A 24,380-nucleotide genomic window follows, 5' to 3' on the forward strand; every position below is an offset into this window, starting at 1 on the left:
ACAGAAGGTCTAATGAACCAAGATAGAGCGCAAAGAAACAAATTTAAACATACTTAAGTAGGGAAATAATAGGATTTTCTGGCCAGCCGGTTACACATTCCAACATCGCATAAAAATAGTTTGGGGAATTTGCTACTTAGGGAAAAGTTTATTACACCCTTTAAGAAAAATTGCCTGTGTCATTTCATCCTTGTATGAGTGTGGCCAGAGAGAATTTAGGCTGGACCAGACTCTATTCTGCCTACCAAAAGAAACCTTTACAGCCAAGACATCATGCAGTTTTATGACTGAGTAATGAAGGCTGTACTAAACTCCAAAGTCTGAGTATCATCCCAATAGCAAGGGCCTAACTAGACTTTGCTTTCAGGCCATGCATTCAGCATAAACAACCTTGCACCAGAGAATGCACCATTGTCCAATCTACTCCAAATCTCTTGGGGTGCAAGGAATCCAATGTCTTCAAATGCCCAGGAGTTTTAAACATTCTAAGGTTTTATACAGCGTACTCTCTTTTTTAAAAAAATTTTAAAATGTCCCCCAAACTGTAAAAAATATTAAAATACCAAGAGATGTAACCTTTGTAAACATGCCGGTGTTCTCTCGAGAAGTAATGAATAAAGTCATTTTCACCTCCTGGTCTTCCATCCCTTGCTTCCACTCACCTGATGATAGCAGTCAACATGGGTAGCTGCCAATCAAAACGGTTGGAAGAGAGGAGCCCAAGAGGGAAAGGTCAGAAACAAGATGCTATTTATTAAAACTTGCTGCCGCAATGAAGCACATATTTACCATAAGACCTAAGGATGGCAGGAAGCCGAATTCCAACATGAGCCTCACTCCCACATATGTGACTCCGTGTGTGGAGAAGGGCAAAGGGCTCTCCTAACGATCGGATACTTAGTTCAGAGACAGGAGCTTGACCATTGTAAGACCTCTATAAGGGAGGTGTGAAGCCAGAGGACTCATTACAGATGGAGGGAGGTCGCCTGACTTGCAGGGGACACAGCTGGCTCAGGCAGGCCATGATTAGACCCGAGTGTCTATCTTCCACTCTCAGGTGTCTTACAATAAGAGAGAACGCGGAACTGGCTCACATTCAAGTGTCCGGAACTAGATTCTGTAAAATGAAAGCTACTAATCAAGTGGTGTGCCAGCCATGTCTCCCCACTGATTAAATCCATTAAATCATCATCAGACAAAACTAATCTACATTTCTTTTTTTTTAGGATGTCAGGGCCTTCGTTTTATCTTTCTTTTCAAATCGCTTGGGGTCATAGTATTTTTTTTTTTTTTTAAACTGGCTTTCTTCCTTATAGGCATTGGCTTTAAAAATGCAAAACTTGACCTAAAACCTGCCACCACTTTGCTTTCTCATTTACATGCGAAGTCCTTTCTGGGCATGCTCAGTAGACCCCTTCCCCAAGACTAGAAAAGTTAACTTTCAATCTTGATCAGAGTCAGACTCCCTACCAAAATTCTGGCAGCATTATACAGGGACCATGAAGCATGGGCCACCCTCAGTACAGCACAAGGGAGAGCAAAAGAAATAAGAGGCCACGGCGTCACAGGGATGAATGGTTCAAAGGATGTTCGCACAGGAACAGAGAAGGTTCTAAAGGCTACACACACACACACACACACACACACACACACACCTGAAAGCCCTCCAATCTTCGCAGTGGCCCAGTATCTATCGTGTCTGACCACACTCGCCTCTGGCTACCGCACTGGATTCCTACTTCCTGGGGAGCTTGACTCCACTGTGTATTTACCTCCACATCACTAGTTCAATCTAGGGTTAGAAAAATGAGCCGGAATGGTCCTGAATCCATTTGATACAACCCCCTTTCCTCTAGTGATGCTGAGCACATTTTATATTCATCTTGCTTTGAACAAAAGGCAAGACACCCACCCCCTCCCCTCTTCTGCCCAGAAGCCACTGTTGGGAAATGAATATGCAAGAGAGGAACAGGGTCCTCCTCTCCAGGCCTGTGAACTCTCTGGTTGCTAGGAGGCCAGGGAGTCTTAGGACTACTTTAGATTTGAGAGCTGAAAAGAGGCAGAGAAAGAGAGCATCATCTTAACGACCGAAATGTCAAGCTTCCTACCCAGCTGTCTTCTTGCAAGACTTGGTCAGCCTTATGTGTGCCTGCTCTGACCTTGTAAGCCTAAATTTTTCTCCTGAAGGGAGCAGGGGAAAAAAAAAAAAAGGCCAAGGCCAAAGGTCAAGCCCACTGCTATAAATCACATTCCACACTGGTGATTACTTATTACAGGTTAGAAATGGGGCTGTCTCATTAAAACTTACTATAAATGTCTACAGCTCTACTTGAAGCTCCCACTGTGTGCTAAACATCTGCAGTAAAACCAGGACAGCTAACAGCGTGTATTCCTAAAACTGTCCTGGGATTTTTCTCATTTCTCAAAAGTTTTCTTTTTCTCTTAATTTTCACATTTTCTGGGGGGAAATTTCTAAAAACGTCTCATATCTGAAGCTACTGTAGATTACTTGGTGCATTCTTTGAAGAGATTTATCTTGTCGTCTGGATCTAAATAATTTACCTACAAAAAACAAACCAAACCAAACAAACAAACAAACAAACAAAAAAAAACACCTTTCCTTGACTAGAAATGGAATATGGTAACAGGAGACAGCAAAGCCCATGGCTGTACAAACAGAAACAACTGTCAGAGGCCTCATTTCCTACTCCAGTCTAGGAGACAGAGAAACAAAGGCTCAGCTTGCACCCAGGACAACCAACTCAGTACAAGGAGAATCCTAGTACATCTTGTAGGAGGAGCTTCCTCCAAGTGATCTCCATGGGCCTCTTACAGCTTCAGCTTCTGCCACCTCCCACACGCTAAAAATCCAGGGTTAGGAAATGATAAGATACTTGCCCCCCCAAGCCACCCCCGGCCCCAAAGGTTACATAGGAGAAAGGGTCCATGGCCCTCTCAATGCTCCTTGTAGGCACTTAACTATTTCTTTCAGTGAATCCTAGACCTGTTTTCCATTCCATGTACTACGGAAAACCATGTACTATGTAGTGCCGTGCGCTAAAGAATAAATAACAGGCCAGGTTCTGCCCAACCCTGTATCCTCATAAGAATCTAGCGAGTCACTGGTCTTCAGGAACACTCCACCAAATGCCCAGGGAATGACATAGCTCTCTACTTGGGCTACTCTGTTCTCAGCAGTAACCTACCATTGAATCTGGCCAGAAGACCACCACCAACTTGAAGCAGGTGCACCCAGGAAGACCACCTGACCGGCTTGCAGGTCACACATGGGATGCAGTGAGAGAATTATTCAAATTTGGAAGCCTCTTCCCCCGCCTCTTGCCCTCAAAAATGCCTAACAGCCCTGGCGAACACGGAGCTCTTTTGCAAAGTCTGAAAAATGTGATCACAAGGAAGCAATGATGAGACAGATAAAAATAGACTCCTTGGGAATGTGCCTGACATTACTGAAGAGTCTTGCAGGCTTGCTGGAGAACTGATAGCCACCTGCCCTCCAGCAGGTCTGCATTTAGTGTCAATTCTGAAGGGGTGGGGCGGGGAGGCAGGAAAGAGAGGGCTTGCCAAAGACGCAATGAAAGCACCCCAAGCCTAAGTAGAGGAAGACTAGGATTAGCTGAACGCTCAGTGTGTACAAAAGGTTTGTGTACATGATGTTTCAGGAGTAGAGCTGTATTGAGGTGTATATTTTCTGCCATGAGCCTGAAGAAGAGAGCAACCACAGCCACCACTTAAATTACTTAAGCATAAACTGTGGTTGTTACTGTCTTTCCAAATCTGGTTTTTCCTGAGAGAGAAAATCCAGGGAGTGTGGCTGCCAAAATAGCGTGCAACATCCTTATGTTGCCCGGTTTTTGCAATAAAAGGGATTGTGACTTTTATTGCAGCTTTCCTGGGAATGAAGGGAGACATGGTCACGGGACATTTTTAAAGTGTGAGATGCTGACCTTAATTTAAAAGGGTTTGCTGTTTAGGGAGAAAGTAAGTACCAACCGCTCTAAATACCAACCACAAGCTCAAAACAATCTCCTCAGTTAAGACAGGGTTTAGGGTGATCTGGTATAGGGACTGGGTTTTAGAATAAAGTCTCCATGTTTCCATTACATTTAGAAGCAAATTAATTCTTTCCAGAAGGAAAACAATTTTGATGCCTTCCACATCTTCACATCCAAGCGGTAACAAGTAAGGAACACAAAAATGCAAGGTTCGCAGAATTTTCCCCCATCAGCATCTCGGGTACAGTATCTCAAGGCACGAAGCAAGGCCAGTGAATGGGATTCAAAGAGAACTTGCTCGTTCTAGGAGGCTCTGAACAGTCACCGCATTTTCAGAGGAAACCTATTTTGAAGCCTGTGCTTCCAGGAACCATAGTGTTTGTCCTTCCCATCCGGCATGCAAAACACGATCCAGCCTCCATTCCATCCACAGCACTGATGCAACCTATGCTAAGCCCACGCACAATCGGGTGAGCATTCCATATGCAAACACACCACGAATCACCCCCCACCCTCCCTCCCGCCGCCCCACCAACCCGCCCCAGCGTTCAATGAGCTCCAGCATAGCTCTTGCGAACAAATCGAACCAGCCTCAAACACAGAGCTTTCCCCTGCCTCGCAATCATTCAGAACCGTGCAGGGAGCAGGTTCCTTTTTTTTTTTTTTTTTTTTTTTTTTAAAGGCGGGGTGGAGTTGGGGAGGGGGGTTGTCGGTTTAAATACCCTCTAAGATAACTAGCCATAATGCAGGCAGGCACAGGCGAACCTGGTACTGCGGGCAACCCTGGAGGCAGGCTCGCCTTTCACAAAGCTCAGAAAGGCTGCAGTCAGCCCATCTCCCTGCAGACCAGATGCTCGGCTCGATCCCCCTCCCCGATTTTACCTAACTAATAGCTCACCAACCCCATATTGAGAGGGCCTGCGGTGGATCTTGCAGAGGTACAAAATGGTGGATAGGAGCTAATTTTTCCCTGCTTTCCCCATAACTCAGCACATCCATCACTGCAGGTCCTTTACCCCAAGCCCCCAACTGGCCGCGGCGCACTGAACACTGCCGGCGGCTGAACCCTGGTTACCAACCTGATGTCATGTAGCCCCGAGAAGCCTGGGGCGCGAAGGCCGCGGGGAAGCGCTTGTGCAGGCGGTAGTCCTTCTCGCTGCGGGATCTCATTCGGTCCGAGGCCCGGTCCGAGAAATCCGAGCTAGGCCAGGCTCGCCGCAAGGTTGTGCTCCGGGTCTTCTTCATGGTGGGGAAGGGCGACCCTGGTGCCCCGTTAGTGGGGCCTCAGCGCCAGGGCGCAGCGCGCTGCTTCATCCGTCTACCGCGTCCACGACCCGGGAGGACTCTGCGCACATTTTTTTTCCCCAGCCCCTCTTCTCGTCGGTGTCTACACCGCCAGCGGCAGGTCCAGCCCTCCCCACGCCCCCCCACACCCCCACGGCGAAGGCTCCGATTCTACACTCGTTCCACAATGCATTCCACTTCATTTGCAATCCACCCGGCTCCCAGATTCCAGAATCCTGCGGGGGAAGGCACGTTGGGAGGCTCGGCGGCCGGGAGGGGGCGGCCGGGGTGGGGGCGCCGAGACTTGCAGCGTGGAAGCAATGGGAGCGCAGACAATGGCCCGATTCAGCGAAGGAGTGCTTAGCCAACTGTGCGCCACCGCACAAAAGACCCAAACAAATGAGGAAGCCGAGGCCTCTGGGGGCTGACCCGGGATCGCACGCCTTGGCAGCTTGACCAGGCGGCAGCAGCCCCAACCTCACTAGGAGGCTTCAGCTCGAGGCGTGGGGATGACAGCGTCCGAGTCGCGTCCCCCCGGACCTCCCAGCCGCGAGGCCCGCAGTCCCCGGCGCTGGCTGCTTCTGCCTTTCCGGCAGTCCTCGGGAGGCAGTCTTCATTCCAGAGGCTCGAACGGGGGGCGCGCGGGAGCACCGGGACCGACGCTGCGACAACGCAGGAAGAGCCCCGTTGGGTGCTGACGACCGCGGCGCCGCCTCAAGCTTCCTCCTTCCGAGACTGGCGGGAGCGCGGGAGGGTGGGGGCGCGTGCTGACACGCGTGGGTCCCCCGCCGCAGGCATACTCCTACTCACGGGCCGCGGCGGCTGCGGAACCCGGCGATCGGCCCCCCGCGCGGGGCCATCGCGGCTTGGGGACTAGCGCGCTGCTCCTTGGCACCGCAGGAAGCGGGACGGCCACACAGTGTCATGCTAATCTCCGGGCTGCGCGGAGACACAGCGCGGATCCTGGCAGCAAAGCCCCAGCGGCGGCGGCGGCGGCGGCGGAGGCAGCGGCGGCGCGGGGCCTGGGCCCTGCCGATGACACCGCTCGGATCGTTCCACGTCTTTCCGATGGTCCCTCCCCCTCGCTCCTAGCTTTCGTGGGAACGTGCCGATCTGCTGCGCCCGGCGCGGCCCACCTGCTCCCCGCCGGAGCCACGGGGCGCCGCGAACGCGCGGGGATTCCTGGCCCACACCGCCCGCCAACGGCCTGCGCCCTCCGCGATCCTGAGTGGAAGTCACTCCCCAGTGGCCTGGATGCGCTGGCGGGCCCGGGGCCTCCACACCGCCGGGCCCTGTACAGCTGTTTATGGTCCAAGCACCAATCGCTGCAGGACAACGGTGCGCCCGGAGGAGGGGGCGCGGGCCAGACGCGAGGTCACGCCGAGTTAAAGGCGCCCAGCCTGGCCGCCAGCCCCGCCACGCGCCGCCACTCCCATTCTTATCCTCCACGCTCACCTCCCCATTTGGGTTGCCAAAAACGCGTTTTGAGCTATAGACGAGAATAAACCTGATTGCCTCTCAAGGTGATCTGTCTTTTTTTTTTTTTTTTTTTTTTTTTTAATGCATCTGTGACAACGAGACGTTCCCAATCATTTTAAAGGTGGTATTCCACGCTGATGGGTGACAAGATGCAGAGCCAGCAATAGGAAGCCTTCATGAGGACGTGTGCTCAGCAGTCGAAGGGCTCTAAAGGGTTAAGATTCAGGACGCCCAGGCAAGACTTCCAGGAGGCAGAAAAGCACTGAGATCTAGAAGAGGGGCCTGCCATCCATCTCCAGTATGCATCTGGGTAATGCACAGCCAAAATAGCCTCTCTGTAGATGCCAAGGGGCGGGGGAGGATAAAAAGTCACAAATCACATATAAAACCCCTAACTACATCAAGCAATATTGAGTGCTACCTATAAACCTATTAGCTAACGTTCAGGACCTTTTTAAAGTCAAGATAAACTCTCGAAAGGTACCCTTTGCTAAAATGCCAAGAAACAGAAAAACTACTGGTTCACTACTGGTGAAGCGCCATTGAGGTGATTTTTTTTTTAACTGTTTTTATGGATGTGAGTTATCTATCTCAAATTACTGGTATCTCTCACGAAGCTAACGTAGTTAGACACATTCTTGTAAGAATTATGACTTAACAGTGATGGTGAGCCAGTGTCCACTATGATGTTCATTCACTGAGCAGATGAATTAAGTAGGCAGAAATACCAAATATGGTCCCATGCAGTGAATGGTCTAGCAGAAGAGAAATACCAAAAGCCAAGTGAAAAGCAAATTTTGTGCCACATTTTGCAGAAGTGTAGGCTCTGAGGGGCATGCCAGGAGCTGGGGGCCTCCAACACTGCAGGAGATGGCGTGCGCGGCCATGGGAACAGCCTGTTCAAAGGCCCTGGGGTAGAAAAGAGCCTTGGTTTCTGTTGGAAGAAATGCAAGAAGGCCAGTATGGCTGGACTCGGAGCCGAGCAAGAAAGCCTTGGGCTGTGAGGTCATGAGGAGAGGAGGATCATGCAAGGACTTGCTGACCAAGGTTTTATATTCTACTCCTGGTAGGCGGCTGGGCAGCCACAGAAGGGCTCAAAGTGAACATTCAGTTAGAATTTTAGAATTTGTATGTAGCAGGAGCTCAGAGGGAGGAATATAATGTGGGGGTTGGTTGAGAATTTGTGGAAAGTAAGTTTGAATTACATTTAATTTGTAAAAAAAAAAAAGGGGGGGTTGCTCAGGTTCACATTGTGAAACAATAAGTTGAGATATATATATATATATATTATAGATATATATGAAGAGGGGAGTTATAGCTGGCCTATGTCACTTGTGACAACAGACCTTGTAGGAGAATAGAACGGCCAGTGGCCAAGAAGCCAGACACTTAAGAACCAGGCAGTAAATATAGATGTTGGGCTCTCAGAACCCAGGTGTTGCAAGAATCAGGTATGGTAGCCGCTGCCCCAACCCCCACACCCACATTAACTGACTCAACTACATCAGCTAACAATGTAGAAAGGTCATCCCAAGAGAACACATGAGTCCAGGCACTGTGAAAGTCTACTTCAGCACGTCCGTCCATCTGGGCTACAGAAAAGTCTGCTTTCATCATTTGTGATCCCTGGATCCCTCCTCCTAGCCAGTCTCTAGCCTCCTAGCTCTCCTGAGACAATAGCATAACTTAGTAATGAACTATCCCACCAAGTCAGTCCACCATTGGGAACTCCAATACTCAACCTGGGAAATTCACAGTTAAAACTTAATTGCTGGGGAAACAGTTCCATCACAACACGAGGTCCTGAGTTACACAACCACAACCCCACGTAAGAAGAAGCCAGGCTTGAGGGCACACACACTTGTAAATCTAGCACCGGAGGAGCAGAGAGCAGAGGTTCCCTGTGGCTCACCAGCCAAACAGTCTACTATAACCAGAGATCTCTAGGCCGATGAGAGACACTGTCTCAAAAAAGCAAAGATGGATGACTCCTGAGGAACAATGCCTAAAGTCAACCTCTGGCCTCCACCAACATGTATATGCTATGCATGCGCTCCAAACCCACACTCACTCACACACACACACACACACACACACACACACACACATGTGTACATACATATACAGACATACACAACAGCAGATAAACACACTTCCGTACCCATACTCACACACACATAAAAAATGGCTAAGCGACTCCATTTGATACTAAAAGTTTTAAATCAGGCTTAAGGAAAAAATGTGCGTATCTAGTTTTATGTAGGAAATCAGGAATACCAGTTAGATCTGTTTTGTGGCTTTAATTTGATTGTGCCATTGGTCTCAGACTTGTTCAGATGGCAAGTTGTAAAAATTTTGACTAAAGTTATCGTTTAAAATTGCTAGATTTGTCGCCATTGAGTGAAATTAAGCAGTGTGTGAGCACTGGAGGGTAGAGGGCATCTTGTTCTAATCACTGGAGCACACTGCTCTAATTAGGTGACTAGTAAAGGCCTATTAAACCCTCAGAAAGATTTGAGTTGAAGCCTTCTCCAGTCAGATATCGCAACTTTTTTTTTTTTTTTAAATGAATGTAAGCCGGGTGATGGTGGCACACATCTTTAGTCCCAGCACTCAAGAGGCAGTGTCAGGCAGTTTGATCTACAGAGTGAGTCCAGGACAGCCCTGACTACACAGAGAAACTCTGTTTTGAAAAAAAAAAAAAAAAGTTGAATATATCAAATATATGGCATCAAAAATAAAAGAAAAAAACTGAGATGAACTGGGCTTGATTTAAAGTTTTTTAACTTTTATATTAAAAGACACTATCAAAAGAAAAATGCCTTCTACGGAATGGGAGGAAAACTACAAACCATAAATCTAATAAGGGACTGATACTCCCAATACAGAGAGAATTGCTAAGCCTCAAAGCAACAACAACAACACACACACACACACCAAAAAACCTAAGTCAAATGTTCCGAAGAAGACATACAGATAGCAAACATGAATAAGCAATATAAGGACTAGAGAGATGGATGGCTTTGCTATTAAAGGCTAGGCTCACAAAAACATAAGATAAACACATAAAAAATTCTCAACATCACTAATGTTCATAGAAATAGAGGTCAAAAGTCTTATATGGTTACACTTTTTAACTTTCAGGAAGGCAATTATAAAGAAGGAACAGGAGGAGGAAGAGAGGGAGGAAGGGAGGGAGTAACGGAGGGAGGGAGGGAGCGAGGGAGGGAGGGAGGGAGGGCACTTCAGTGGTGTACAGATATTGAGCCTTTATGTATGGTTGGCGAGACTGACTAATTGTATAATCGCTGTGGAGAACAGTATGGCAATACCTCAAAAAATAAAAAAGAAGCTGGGCGGTGGTAGTACACATCCTTAATGCCAGCAGAGGATTAGGAGACAGAGCCAGGTAGATCTCCATGAGTTTGAGGCCAGCATGATCTACAGAGCAAGTACCAAGCCAGCCAGGGCTACACAGAGAAACTCCAGCTTAAAAAAAGGAAAAAAAAATTAAAACAGGCTTAAAGTACAACCCAGCAATCCCGCCCCTGAGTGTGTGCCCAAATGAACTGAATGTAAGGCATGAGAGAGATACTTGCAAGCCATGTTCATGGTAGCTTTACTCATTGAAGTTAAGACGTGAAAAGCAACTGGTTTCCATTGGTGCTTAAACAAAACGTAGCTAATCCATACAGTGGAATACTATTTAGCCTCCAGAGGGAAGAGCACTTTCATATCTGCTACAGCGCAGATGAACCTCAAGGGTGCCATGCTAAATGGCATCAGTCACAAAACAAACACAGAGTAGACCAGCCCAAATCCCAAGAGACGGCAGTGGAAGGGTTGCTGCCAGAGCCAAGGGAGGAAGAGCTAGGGGCTACTGCATACCGGACACAGGGTTTCAGCTTTACAGGATGGAGGCGGTCGTGGAAATGGATAAGAACTATGTTAACTTTCTATGCACTCCGTCTTACCAGTCACCTTATGATGGCCATGATAAGAATGTTGTATCGTGTGTCTAGCACCATGATAACAACTTTATAATCCTGAGGATGTTTGAAAAAGCCATAGGGAATCATATGAACTATGTTTACCTAAAATTATATATGTGTGGGTATGTGGGGCGCGCGTGCGCGCGTGTGTGTGTGTGTGTGTGTGTGTGAGAGAGAGAGAGAGAGAGAGAGAGAGAGAGAGAGAGATGCTCCCCTCAAGATCTATGTGTGTGTGTGTGTGTGTGTGTGTGTGTATGTGTGTGTGAGAGAGAGAGAGAGAGAGAGAGAGAGAGAGAGAGAGAGAGAGAGAGAGAGAGAGATGCTCCCCTCAAGATCTATAGTATAGCTAATGAGAACCCCCGTACCAAGCTTGAGAAATCTCCCTTTAAGTTGTTGGTCAGGAGAGTTCAAAGGACTCCCAAAATAACATAGGCTACTGCTGTCTCCCTCGGCTGCCTCCCAAAATTTAAAAGGTAAGGCCTTGTTGATGAAGACACCATGTACTTCAGTCATGGGACTTGGAGGAACTGAGCTGAATATGACCCGGAGTCCTTCTCCCTAAGGACTAGCTTCCATTGTGCCTTGCAAGCTACCAAAGGATCAAAGAAATCAACAGTCCTACCCAGCTATGACACCTACAAACTAAAAATATGACCCAAATGACAAGGGAGCCCCAAGATGCTATAATGGCAGTTATAATTGGGAGGTAACCAAGAGCGTCTAGTTGGACTTAAGGCTCACTCAATGGGACAGAAATCAAACCCGGTACTACAAACCTTGCCCATGATTATAGATTATATAAACCTGGTACCACAAACCTAGCCAACTGCCCATGACTGGTGAGGCCATAGAACCTAGAGAGGAACCTACTTCTGCCAGTTCCCTAAACCGGTAGGAAGCTGTCACTGCGTTCTAAACAGTTATCCTTATGTAAAAACCCCACCCTCTTCCTCACAGAAACCTCTCTTTACAACAGCTGGAGACCATTACAGAAAGCCGTATCTGGTCAAAAGGCAAAAGCAGAGAACAACTGGCTGTGGGATGATCAGCCTCAGTTGAGAGCATCTAAGAAGAGAAGACGGAAAGATTACAAGAGCGGAGGACCAGGACATCTACTGAGGGATCTAGGTATTCTATGTACGAAAAGGAAACTACACTCATGAAATGTTCACGGTGTCATCACCTAGACAGGACCTCAATAATGACAACACCCCTGGCATCATCCCAACGTGGATGGAGGAAGCCTCACAAAGCCCCGCCCCCTAAATGAAGAGTCATAGACAATTAGCAACTGATGAGAGAGGAAGATGACCAGTCTTCTCCGGGTAGGGAGGAGCTCCCTAATTAGCTATACAACCCCAAGTGGTCAGCCCTAAAAACATATGCACACAAGCAGCACTGAATAGACTCAGCAGGTTGTATTTATATGTTTATTAATTTACATAAATATGCATAATGATAATAATTAACAAAAAGGAAGCCATGAATTTGAGAGGGAGAAGACACAGAAAGTACTGGAAAATGATATGAAATTAAACAAATTTAATAATAATAATACTTTCTAATTACATATACCAAATTTAAAGGTACAAATCAAGTTAAGAAAAGGTATTTACCTATGTCCCTACATGGGCCTAACTTATTCAATAAAGGAAATTTAGACTTCAATTCAACCTGATCACTTCTCTTTCAGTGTTATCACAAATATATTAGCTAAATGCCACACTGAGAAACCAAAACGCAGCCACCTTCAGGTGGCAGGCAGTGCATCAGACTCATAGAAGCCAAAAGCAGCTTTTATTTAATTTTAATTATCTAATACACCGATATTTTTTAAATGAATTAAGTCTGAATTTCATTATTAGATGTAACATTTTTAATGGCCAAAATCAAACTTTTCTCCACATCTGATCAAATTCCACCTGAAAACTTGCATAGGAGGTCACATGTGATCTCTGCAGGCCCAATCAGGTTCTTTTCATGATTCGAGAGATAAAACGGAAATGTGCTTTGCCCAGTGTTGTGTAACCTCTGACCGGAAGAGGAAACAGTTCTTCGCATGTGCGCAAAGCTTCACTCCTGGGCCAGCTCTTGCCTTCTTTAGGAATTGTAGATGAGCAACTATTCGGGGTACAAGATGACGCATACACATCGGCTATGTGATGTGTCCTAGTTCAGGTTTCTATTGCTGAGAAGGAACACTATGACCACAGCAACTCTTATAAAGGAAAACATTTCATTGGGGCTGGCTTACTGCTTCAGAAGTGTAGTCCATTATTATGGTAGGAAACAGGGCATCCATCGTGCAGGCAGACATGGTGCTGGAGAAGGAGCTGAGAGTTCTTCATCCACAGGCAGAAAAAGGAAATTGTGTGCCACACTAGGTGTAGCTTGAGCATAGGAAACCTCAAAGCCCATCCCCACAGTGACACACTTCCTCCACCTAGGTCACACCTACCCCAGCAAGACTATACCTCCTAATAGTCCCATTCCCTATGGACCAAGCATGTAGCAAGAGCCTAGCATGGAAAAATAACAGAAGCGAGGTGGCATCTGTGACACTGTGTAGCAGCTCCAGGCTGAGCTGGATAAACTCCTCAAGGTGGTATCTATCATACGAGCAAACTCACAGCAAGGGGAGCACAGGCACAGGGGCACATAGAGCTAAGACAGGCGTCAGCCCAGCAACTGCATCCACTCAAAGGTCATCTGAGCTTTGGAAACCCTGGGGTAGATGCCCCATCATGGGTCCTGAGACAACCTCAGCCCAACCTCACTGCTGAGATATCTCCAGGGCTCCTATGGTCAATTCCAGAACACTGGGTTCGCTGAGCTGGCCAGCTGCTAAGTCAGTCTTCAACTCTTTGAATCTGCTACCTCCCCGTTCAGAGAGTAGCCAAGTGTTTCAGAGGCCAAATGAGGGCATAGAGAGGAAGCTAACTAATCAATGGTTTTGTGGGTGAAAAAAAACAAGACACAAATACAAATGTGGGCACAGACAGACCCTCTGCCCAGTTTGGGGGAAGGCCTGGGAACTTCTGAAATCTTAAATGCTGTTTTTTCTGTATTTAAAATGCCACATAAAGGAAAAAGGGTGAGTAGAGGAAGAGAGGTCTGCCACTTGCCCTCTGAGGTCACCTCACTTTCCAGTCCAGCCTCATGAGAGAGCTCACACCCACATATCCTTTTCCCTGGAGCTTACTGTTGGGAAGAAGGAAGAAATGTTCTCTGCTATAAGGAAGCAAGGCTAGCCTGCCATCTCTTCCTCAGTTCTAAACACAGTTGTGCACTAGTATGCCTTCTCATGTGAAAGCCTTCAAACTGGGTTGACGGTAGAACAGATATCCCATAAAGAAGAGGGTTAAAGGGACGTGTGTTCTGGCTGCAGACCAGAATGAGGAATGCTGGGATGTTGGGAACACTGTAAAAGAGAACTCTGGTGATAGACATCCAGTTGTATAGACTTCCTCAAAAAATGTTGGACTGTACAGCTAAAATGAGTGTTTTGTGACATCTCCGCTGCAGTTGGAGGCAAAACTGCTGAGCCATTCTAGAGAAGGTAGCCCAACTGAGAGGATGGGTGTAAATACTGAACTTGAATTCTAGCAGAAAGGAGGTGAGGGGAGAAAGGGAAGCATTAGCAAGACAAAGCCTGCAAGTGTTGAGGGAGAGGAAGGAAGGGGAGACAGACAGAGGCCATGAGGCTGGGGCAGTGAGAGGCATCACCAGTTTATGAGATGAGAGAGATGAGAGAGATGAGAGAGAGATGAGAGAGAGAGAGAGAGAGAGAGAGAGAGAGAGAGAGAGAGAAAAGAAGAAGAAGAAGAAGAAGAAGAAGAAGAAGAAGAAGAAGAAGAAGAAGAAGAAAAGGAGGAGGAGGAGGAGGAGGAGAGAGACAGAGACTTGGAGTCATTGAATTGTAAATCCACTCTTTCCTTGAACCTTGAAGCTCTTATTGCTGGAGTTCTCCCACTCCTTTTCATGGTTAGGTAATTGCTAATGACATAGGAACACATTTCTCCTCCTGTTGATATAAATAGCCATCTCTTCACTGCCTAGCCCATTCACGACTTCAGTCCTTAAGTGATTTCTTTTTTTAAAAAAGTAATTTCTTTATTTTTATGTGCATAGGTGTTTTGACTGCACATAACATATATCCCTGTGAGGGCGTCAGATCCCCTGGAACAGGAGTTTCAGACAGTTGTGAGCTGCCATGTGGGTGATGGGAATCGAAGCCTGGTCCTCTAAAAGAACATCTAGTGCTCTGAACCACTGGGCCATCTCTCCAGACTCCTTAAGTGATTTTCTTGTTGGATACTCTTGTCCACTTCCTCTTTAGCTTGTCCCTGCTGTTCTATTACGATTCCCGCCTGGTTCGCTGACTCCTCGGTGTCACCTCTTGATGGAGTAGCACAGGCTGTTCTCTGAATTTTTTTTTTTTTTTTTTTTTTTTTTTTTTTTTTATTCCATTCACCCTTCTTTATCATCCCAAGCTCACTAGCGGAGCTCAACAGCATCCTCAGCTTTCTTCTAACCTCCGTAAGAGAATGTTTTCTACCCACCCTTTCTCCTGTGTCTATAAATGCTGCCATCCTGCCATCGGCACACCTCCCCGGATATTTCATGGATAACCACCCCATCATGACACCAAATTCATCCCTATCACCCTTGCCCTCCCAGTGTCTAAGGTCTCTTTTGTTTTCTTGAGGTGTGTCGTATGCATGTGCGGTGCGTGAGCATGCACATATGCAAGCGAGGGCTCAGACACCAGAGGAGGGAGAGGGTGTCCTGCTCTCTCTCTCTCTCTCTCTCTCTCTCTTCACCTTATGACCTTGAAACAGAGTCTCTCACTGAACCTGGAGCTAGGCCTGGTAGCCAGAAAACTCTAGTAACTCCCCAGGACTCCTCCTGTCTCCACTGCCTGTATTGCTGGAGTTACAGGTGTACACAGCACCAGTGCCAGCTTTTCACAAGGGTGGGGGGATTCAAACAGAGGCACTTGCACGTGGGTAGCAAGTGTTCTTACCCACTGAGCCATCTCTCCAGCCGCACCCTCTCCCCCTTACACTCTTGGTCCACACCTCCGTGCCCAGTGACCATATTCTTACCCATCTGGTAAAACCCAGGCAGGCTGTCTCCATTTCTTCTTTCTCTGTCACTGACTGCTCTCTCCCCCATCTAGACCCTGCCCATAACTCCATTGGGTCACCAGACTGCTCATCTACTGCTGTCTTACACCTTGGAGGCCCAAGTCAAGGCTCTCTCTAGGGAAGGAGGAGACAGGCCAGAGGCTGAAAATCAGCTCACTCACAAAAATGTAAACATTCGATAAGGTAAGTCTCCGTTGCAAAATCTAAAAATTAAAATAGATGAGAGCTAGACATGGCGGTACACACCTATAATCCCAGAACTCAGGAGTCGTGACCATAGGCCTAATTTATTTGTTAGACCATCTCTCCATATAAGCTTTTTAGTTTGAAAAATCAAACTTGCAATATTAAATAGTCTAAAGCCAGCATAGGACTATATACCAAAATAATTTAGATATTTCATTTTGTATATTAACTAGCATGGAGAAACCCCAATTCACAAGCGAATGCAGCCTGAGAGAATGGAAAATATTGAACTATTTTCTGAGGCAACGTTGTGCATTAGCAGTGAAAGCTCTTAGTTTTGTTCACTGAGCTTTTGTTACTAGAAATCATTCTACATAAGGCACGTATTTAATAACACCTGTGCCTTCTTTTTTGGGAAAATACTCCCAGGGGCTGTTGTATCAAGCTTACAAGATGCTCTTCAAAGTTATTAAGATATATTTACACAGCCAGCAAGATGGCTCAGCAGGTAAAGGAGCTTGCCACCAAGCAAGTCTGATGACGTGAGTTCGATCCCTGCCAAAGAAAGAACTGAGTCCCGAAAGTTTTCTTCTCAACTGCACGTGTAGACAGTTTCTCCTAGAAGGAGAAACTGACTTCCAAACGTTGACCTCTGACCTCTACTCTTTGCCATAGCACATGTGCGCGCGTGCACGCACACACACGCGCGCGCGCGCACACACACACACACACACACACACACAAATAGATATAACTTATATATTTTAAATTATGAGGATCACAGAAGCTATAGGTCCACAAATAAATACTGGTAAAAACAATGGGAGTACAAGACAGTAATGGGGCTACACAGACATACCCCAACTCTGTAGAGCATACAGCCAGCAACTGTCCTGGTTTCAATTTTCAAGACTTTATGCTTTTTACTTAAAAGATCTGTTTAAGGACAGGTTTTCACACGTTTGCTATCCTGATGCCCCAGGGCAGCATCACCTTGGGCTCCTATCACTATGGATACAAAACACAAAGTATATCTACCCCACAACAGCACTTCCTGTCTCTGCTGCTCTTGGATGCTGCCTGTATGAGGAACACATGCCTTGTACATGGGTGAAAAGCCAGAAGACGACACTGGGTAGCCCCTGGTCTGTCACCACTCTGTCCAATTCCCTTGAGACAGGGTCATGTCACAGAATCTACAGTTCACATCTCTTGTCTAGACTGCCTGGTAAGTTCCAGATTCCTTCCTGTCTATACACACACACACACACACACACACACACACACACACATACATACACACATATGCACACACACTCACATATAAATACACACACACACACACACACACACACACACACACGAGAACTGGAGATATACTCACATGTGGCCACACTTGACTCTTACACTGAGAACCCAAACCCAGGTCCTCATGACTGCATGGTAAGTGGTCTTACCCACTGAGACCTCAATTCTTGCACTGTAGGGAAAAAATAAACAACTCTTTCTGGAGGCCCCAGGGAGAAAAGAAAACCGTTGAGAGGAGGGGCTTGGTAAGAGCTCTTTAGGTCACTGAGTGTTCTTAGGGGACTGTAGAACCCTGGCTTCTTTCTCTTTCCCCTCCAAGCCACAAAGTTAAGGGTTTTGAGCCACCATGGACTCTGGCCATGATGTGCTGCCTCACAACAGGCCCAAGGCAATGGGACCAGTCAACTACAAACTGAAACTTCCAAAAGCATGAGGTCAGGTTAACCTTTTCTCTTTACAAGTCGCTGGTCTCGGAAGGCTGACTACCACACTTCAGCATTTACCAAACAAAGCAGGGAGGGCAGGAGTTATGTCTCTAAGGCTCAGAGACAGAAAAGTGGGCCCCAGAGGTCGAAGAACCAGAATTCCTTCCTGAAGATTCCTATCCAGGATGTTTTTCTGCCCCGCCCCCACCACCTCTCTCATTCCTAATATGAGCTGTTACTAGACGTGGGGTTTTTCTTATTCGCTGGCCCTTGTGTAACATGAAGTTCATGCAAATCTTTGTCTCTCCAGACTGCCCTCCCACTGTTTAAGCGATCTTATGAAGAAGTATTTATGAGTTCATGCACAGAGATGCTTTGACAGATTTACTCAGATGCCTCCGACATCCATACCGCCTTCCCCATGCCCCTCCTCCACCCTCCCACCCCTCCCCCACCCTGCTCATTTCCACATATGGGGCAAGAGGTTGGAGGAGCTGAGCGCACATGCTTCCTTCAGACTAAGCCATCTTGAGAGGGTTCTTTTCACACAAAGCTCCTTCTCTGGCCACCAAAAGGCCAAACTGCTACACAACTAGATTTTAAAAGATGGATCATCTCTCTAATATGTGGCTTCCAGCAATCTAGGAAGCATTCTACAGGAACCATTTTAAAAGAGGCAGAAGTCAGGGCCTGGAGAGATTACTCAGTGGTTAAGAGGCCTGGCTATTCTTCCAAAGGACCTGGGTTCGATTCCTAGCACCGGCATGGCAGTTCACAACTGTCTGTAACTCCTGTTCCAGAGGATCCGACACCCTCATACACGCAGTCAAAAACCAATGTGCATAAAATCAAAATAATAAATTATTTTTTAAAAACAAAAATCCAAGTGGTGGCAGTGGCACATGCCTTTAATCACAGATGGATCTCTGTGAGTGCGAGTCCAGCCTGCTCTACAGAGTGAGTTCCAGGATAGCCAGGGCTGCACAGAAAACTTCTGTCTCAAAAAGTAAAACAAACAAATCTAAACAAAAATAAATAAATAAATAAATAAATAAAAGAGGCTGTCTTATCCAATTCCACTCATAATTTTATGTTTTTGTTTGTTTTTTAGAACTCCAGGTAATTTAATTTTTAACTTTTTTTTTAAGACTCTAAGAGTTCTTGGGGCTCAGAAGATGGCTCAGCCATCTTGAAGACCTGATACTGGATCCCCAATACCCACGTAAAAGCCTGGCATTACCTGTAACCTCAGCACTGTGGGGGACAGAGACAAGAGTCTCACTGGGTCTTGCTGACTGACAGCCTAGCTGAAACCCGGCTAGCTCCAAGGTTGAGTGACAGGCCCTACCTTAAGGGAATATGGAGGACAGTGGCCTCCCCATATGCACACCCACATACATATAGAAAACATACACAAAGAAGGGGGAAATACAGAAGGTCTTCGTTAGTTTTGTGATGGCGTCACATGATGGTGAACGTCTCCAGTGATGCTCTGATGGCTTTGTGATGGCGTCACATGACGGTGAACGTCTCCAGTGATGCTCAGATGGCTTTGTGATGGCGTCACATGACGGTGAACGTCTCCAGTGATGCTCTGATGGCTTTGTGATGGCGTCACATGACGGTGAACGTCTCCAGTGATGCTCAGATGGCTTTGTGATGGTGTCACATGATGGTGAACGTCTCCAGTGATGCTCAGATAGCTTTGTGATGGCGTCACATGATGGTGAACGTCTCCAGTGATGCTCAGATGGCTTTGTGATGGCGTCACATGACAGTGAACGTCTCCAGTGATGCTCAGATGGCTTTGTGATGGCGTCACATGACGGTGAACGTCTCCAGTGATGCTCTGATGGCTTTGTGATGGCGTCACATGACGGTGAACGTCTCCAGTGATGCTCTGATGGCTTTGTGATGGCGTCACATGACGGTGAACGTCTCCAGTGATGCTCTGATGGCTTTGTGATGGCGTCACATGACGGTGAACGTCTCCAGTGATGCTCAGATGGCTTTGTGATGGCGTCACATGACGGTGAACGTCTCCAGTGATGCTCTGATGGCTTTGTGATGGCGGTGCATGATGGTCAATGTCTCCAGTGCTGACACAGAATGAAACCTACACATGCCATCATGAATCGCGTCTTTGGAGTGCACTAGAACAGCTTGTTTTGAACTTCTCTCACACACTTAACAGCTTAACTAATTAAGCTTATGGAGTCATATGATATGAGAAAGGTGTGGTGAAAGTTTTGCTGATGTTTTAGCAAAGAAGGTTACTACTAAGTAACGGTCTGCAGGAGGTTTTTGTCAAGTGACATATTATCACTTATTACTCAACGGGGGTAAATAAATGTGTGTGTGTGTGTGTGTGTGTGTGTGTGTGTGTGTGTGTGTGTGTGTGTGTGTCTGTACATACGCCACAGCCTGCCTGTGGAAGTCATCGGACAAATGGTATGAATGGTGAGGGGTCAGTTTTCTCCTTCCACCATGTGAGAGTCTGGGATAAACTCGGGTTTTTATGCTTGGCAGCAAGCACTTAAGCACTTTTACCTACTGAACTGTTTCCTCGAGGATAGGACACATTTTGAGATAAAAAGAATGTGACTGGTTGCATTAGAACAACAAAACACTTATACCAGCACCTTCTCAGAGGATGATGTCTGGTCACTGTCCTTCAAGTGAAAAGAAACCAGTCCAGAGGCTGAGGGATGCCTCCGTCGGTAGCGCAGTTGCCAGAAACACCATGAATGAGAAATTTGTTCACCAAATCTCTGATTAAGAACACCGGGCATAATGATGAATACTTAATAATCCTACCAGTAGGCGTATAGGCAGTGGGGCAGAGGCAGGTAGATCTGCAGATTCCCTGGCCATCTGGCCTAATAGAATCCCAAGAAATCCTGAATCCACAAAAAAAAAAAAAAAAAAAAAAAAAAAAAAGAGGTTGGCATTTAAGTAACGTCACCCAGGGTTGACCTCTGCTGTCCATGAGCATGTGTACGAATAGAGAACAGAATAGAATAGAATATAGATGATAGATAGGATAGAGACAAACACATAGAGAAAAACACTAATACACACACACACACATTGGGGGATGTGGAGACGAGTTCAAAAATATATCCAATTTTTTATGTGTGTGGATTTTTTAGGGGGGAGGTGATAATTCTGTCAGCTTTCTTTCACCCTTGAGGAGAAGGGCAAAGATGTTATAAGATGCATACTGAATAGGTATCACTACAACTTTGTTTATTTGAAATGGAAAGGGGAGGGTGACGTAATTACAAAGGCTGCTAGATGCTTCCGGTCCCTCTTGCTTTCCCAGCTCCCCTGAGGAACCAGACAGTTCAGGTGCAAAGAGGCCACCGCCTCCTTCTGGTCCTTGAAGCTGCAGGCTCTCTGGCAGAGCAGAACGGCAAGTCAGAACATTCCTCACGTGTGGATGCCTCAGCACACAAACCCGACTAGCTCTTTGGCCTACACCTTGTCTCAGCAAGCAGGTAATCCATGCGATCACACTCTGCCAGCTAGGAGACTGACACCTACCTGCGTCGGTGGGCAGACAGACAGGAGGCCATGCTAGAGATGAGATGCGGCCCAGTACAAATGAGAAGCCATGAGGAGCACAGCAGTCCTCACCCTCTGGGGGGGGTCACATATGAGACATTTACATTACAATTCATAACAGTAGCGAAATTACCGTTATGAAGCAGCAAACGAAATGATTTTATGGTTGGGGGGTCACCACAACATGAGCACTGTATTAAAGGGTCGCACACTAGGAAGGCTGAGAAGCACTGCGCTAGAGAGACAGATGACGAAGGAAACAGAAAGTTGAACCCGGATGTTAAATGGGGCACATTTTTGTTTCCAAAGAATCTTAGAGACTAATTTCCAAATAATGTCTGATCTGGCTTCCTGGCTCTACAAAGTCTGTGTTCACACATCTCTACCTCCCTGGAGGCAAGCATCCCAAAGATTTTTTTCCAGAGCTGTGATGCGTTTTTAAACTTAAACTATATATCCCTACAACTCTTGGGAGGTAGAGGCAGGAGATCAAAAGCTCAAGACCAGGCTTGGACTATGTGAGACAGTCTGTCTAAAAAATAAACGAAAAAATGCTGGTATAAGGTTATTGTGTAATTCAAATGTTGATTTCTGTATCCTCCATATCTGGTTGCAAGCCTTGTCCCGAGAATCTCCTGTCAGTGTTATACAAACATTGCTCCCCAATTATCCCCTGGTATGCCAATAAAACAACTTACAGCCAGTCGCTGAGCAGGGGAGAGAATAGGGCAGGACTTCCTGCCAGATAGGAAAGGAGAAATTAGAAGAGGAAGTAGGGGGATTCAGCAGGGAAGGGGTGGGGTGGGGTGGGATGGGGTGGGGTGTTCAGCCACAGTCAAAGGTACAGGAGAGACGAAGAGGATTCCACTGGTGGGAGGGGGTGGACACACTAAAAAAGCAAATAACTTGGGTATTTTGGCAAAGATGGAGTTAGTATAACATAGAGGGTTAAGAACAGACTTAAACTGCTCAAGATTGTGTTGTAAAGCTTTATAAACAAATGTAAAAGAGTCTCAATTATTTGTATGATAGCCAGGTTAGGAAATAAACTAGGAGAAATAAAGACTATTTCATAAAAATAACTTCAAGAAATAAATAACAACTTAAACCCTGAAACAATCCAGAAACAACTGCCTAGTACAAAAGATCCAAACGTGTGTTGGTTAAAACATCCACTCGCTAGTAGTATTGTTACATCCCATTATCCCACACCAACCTCAGCAACCGAAATGTCAAAGTTCAATAGAAAGTAATTCGATGTACTTGTCAGAGTCCGCGAGATCAAGGTTGGAGAAATACTTGCGCAAAGTAAGGGCTAAGGGTTCCACGCCACGCAGCAAGGAGCTGCAGGATCCTTAGAGGTGGCTCAACCACACAGTACAAAGGGAAGGAGCCCCTGAAGTGCCTTGGAGGGCCCGGCTCCTGGACACACTTTCAGAATTTTGCTCAGCAAGGCTTGCTCTCTCCTGCAAAACAATTTGCTAAAGGAGTGTAGCTTAGGAGACACAGGGAATGCACTAGCATTGGAATACATCTACCAGAATATGACTCCAACTGGTCTACCTCCTGGCTCGGTGACCCTAGGCCTGCCCACTCTCTTCTCTGCCTTTCTTCCCTGGCTCTAGGAGAAAAAGCATCTTCCCATGAAACCATCTTGCTTAGAGCAGTGGCTGGGCAATTAGTCCGTGCTCAGTAAATAGTAATAAAACGGTTTTCAGGATAAGTCTTCCCTTGGTCCAGGACTGAACCCTTCTGCCTGCCCCATTATCACACCGAATAAGGCAAACATTCTATTTCTTCTCCCCATCTGCTCTTCGCTGTGCATGTCAATAATTACCCTCAGAAGCATTCTAATTTAGCCCGTGTAAAACTAGGACTGCCGAGGAGGCTTGCTTGGCAGGTGAAGGCAACTGCTGCCAAGCCTGAGAACCTGCCTGCCTGATGGAAGGAGAGACCAGTTCCTGCAAGTTGGCCTCTAGCCTCGATTCCAGTGAGGCAGCACATGCGCACTCACACACATGCACATTATATATACATACACACAACAAATAAACAAAACAGAAAAAGGATTGAAGAAAATTTAAAATTTAGACTAGAGCAACTTCAACATGGGGCATGCACACACATTTGAGTCACAGGTTTCAGCTGCCTGGGCTTGTATTACGCCTGCCCCCCCCCCCCCGCCCTTTCTGTTTCTTTTTCCTTTCTTTTCTCCTCTCTTCAGTAGCTGTCTTTCACAGTTAAACCTTGTTGTGATGTGCCCAAGTTCCCCAGTTGCCTTGTTCTGCATACACAAGCCAATTCTGGCGCGCAATAGTTCACTTGAACACTAACCTCCTTTTAAAAATCAACATATATATGGTCTGCGGTGTTGCTGGATAGAGACACAAACAGCATGTGAAAGGAAAGCCTACGGCTCCATTCACAAAGTGCTCCATTCACAAAGCCTCCCATTCACAAGTCCATCGAACGTGGCTAATTTCGTGTGGTTTTTTTTTTTTTTTTTTTTTCCCTGTTTTGTTTGCTGCAAGTATCTGTACAAATTTGCTAGGCATGCTGTAACAAACACCCACAAACTAGATCGCTTAATCAACAGAAATTGTAATTCAAGATCAAGGGCTAATTCCTTCTGTAGGCTGTGAGGGAGAATATGTTTATACCTTTCCCTATGGCTTCTGGTGGCCACGGGCAGTCTCTGATGTCCACCTGGTTTCTGTCTTATCGTCTCGCCTTCAAATGGTACTATTCTTTTATCTGTATCCAAGTTTCCCCTTTTATGAGAACACCGTTATAATAGTAGTGGCCACCCTATCCGTCATAATGCATTATATGTGCAATGACCCTCTGTCCCAATAGCATCCTATTCAGAATTACTGAGGTCTAAGACAGCCACCTACAAATTGGGGTCAGACCCAATTCAAATCATAACAGTGTCTACTGGGATTGCTTGTTAATGCTCCCAGGTTCCCAAACTAT

General features: G+C 46.5%; 1 protein-coding gene across 5 annotated transcripts in view; it reads right to left on the reverse strand.

Moving 5' to 3' along the window:
• Stox2 (storkhead box 2) overlaps positions 1–24,380 on the reverse strand; it is a 222,657-nt gene that overhangs the window by 96,278 nt on the left and 101,999 nt on the right. Inside the window, exon 1 of one of the 5 annotated variants that reach the window (XM_051169646.1) lies at positions 5,093–6,270. The exons of 3 other annotated variants lie outside the window; for them this stretch is intronic. In XM_051169646.1, the coding sequence (XP_051025603.1) occupies positions 5,093–5,258 (166 nt within the window). In that variant the 5' untranslated portion in view covers positions 5,259–6,270. Of the gene's footprint in view, positions 1–5,092; positions 6,271–24,380 lie in introns of those variants that run through there. One more of the 5 variants, XM_051169648.1, reaches the window with a different exon arrangement.

The sequence above is a fragment of the Acomys russatus genome, chromosome 27 (assembly GCF_903995435.1).
Source record: "Acomys russatus chromosome 27, mAcoRus1.1, whole genome shotgun sequence".
NCBI lineage: Eukaryota > Metazoa > Chordata > Mammalia > Rodentia > Muridae > Acomys > Acomys russatus.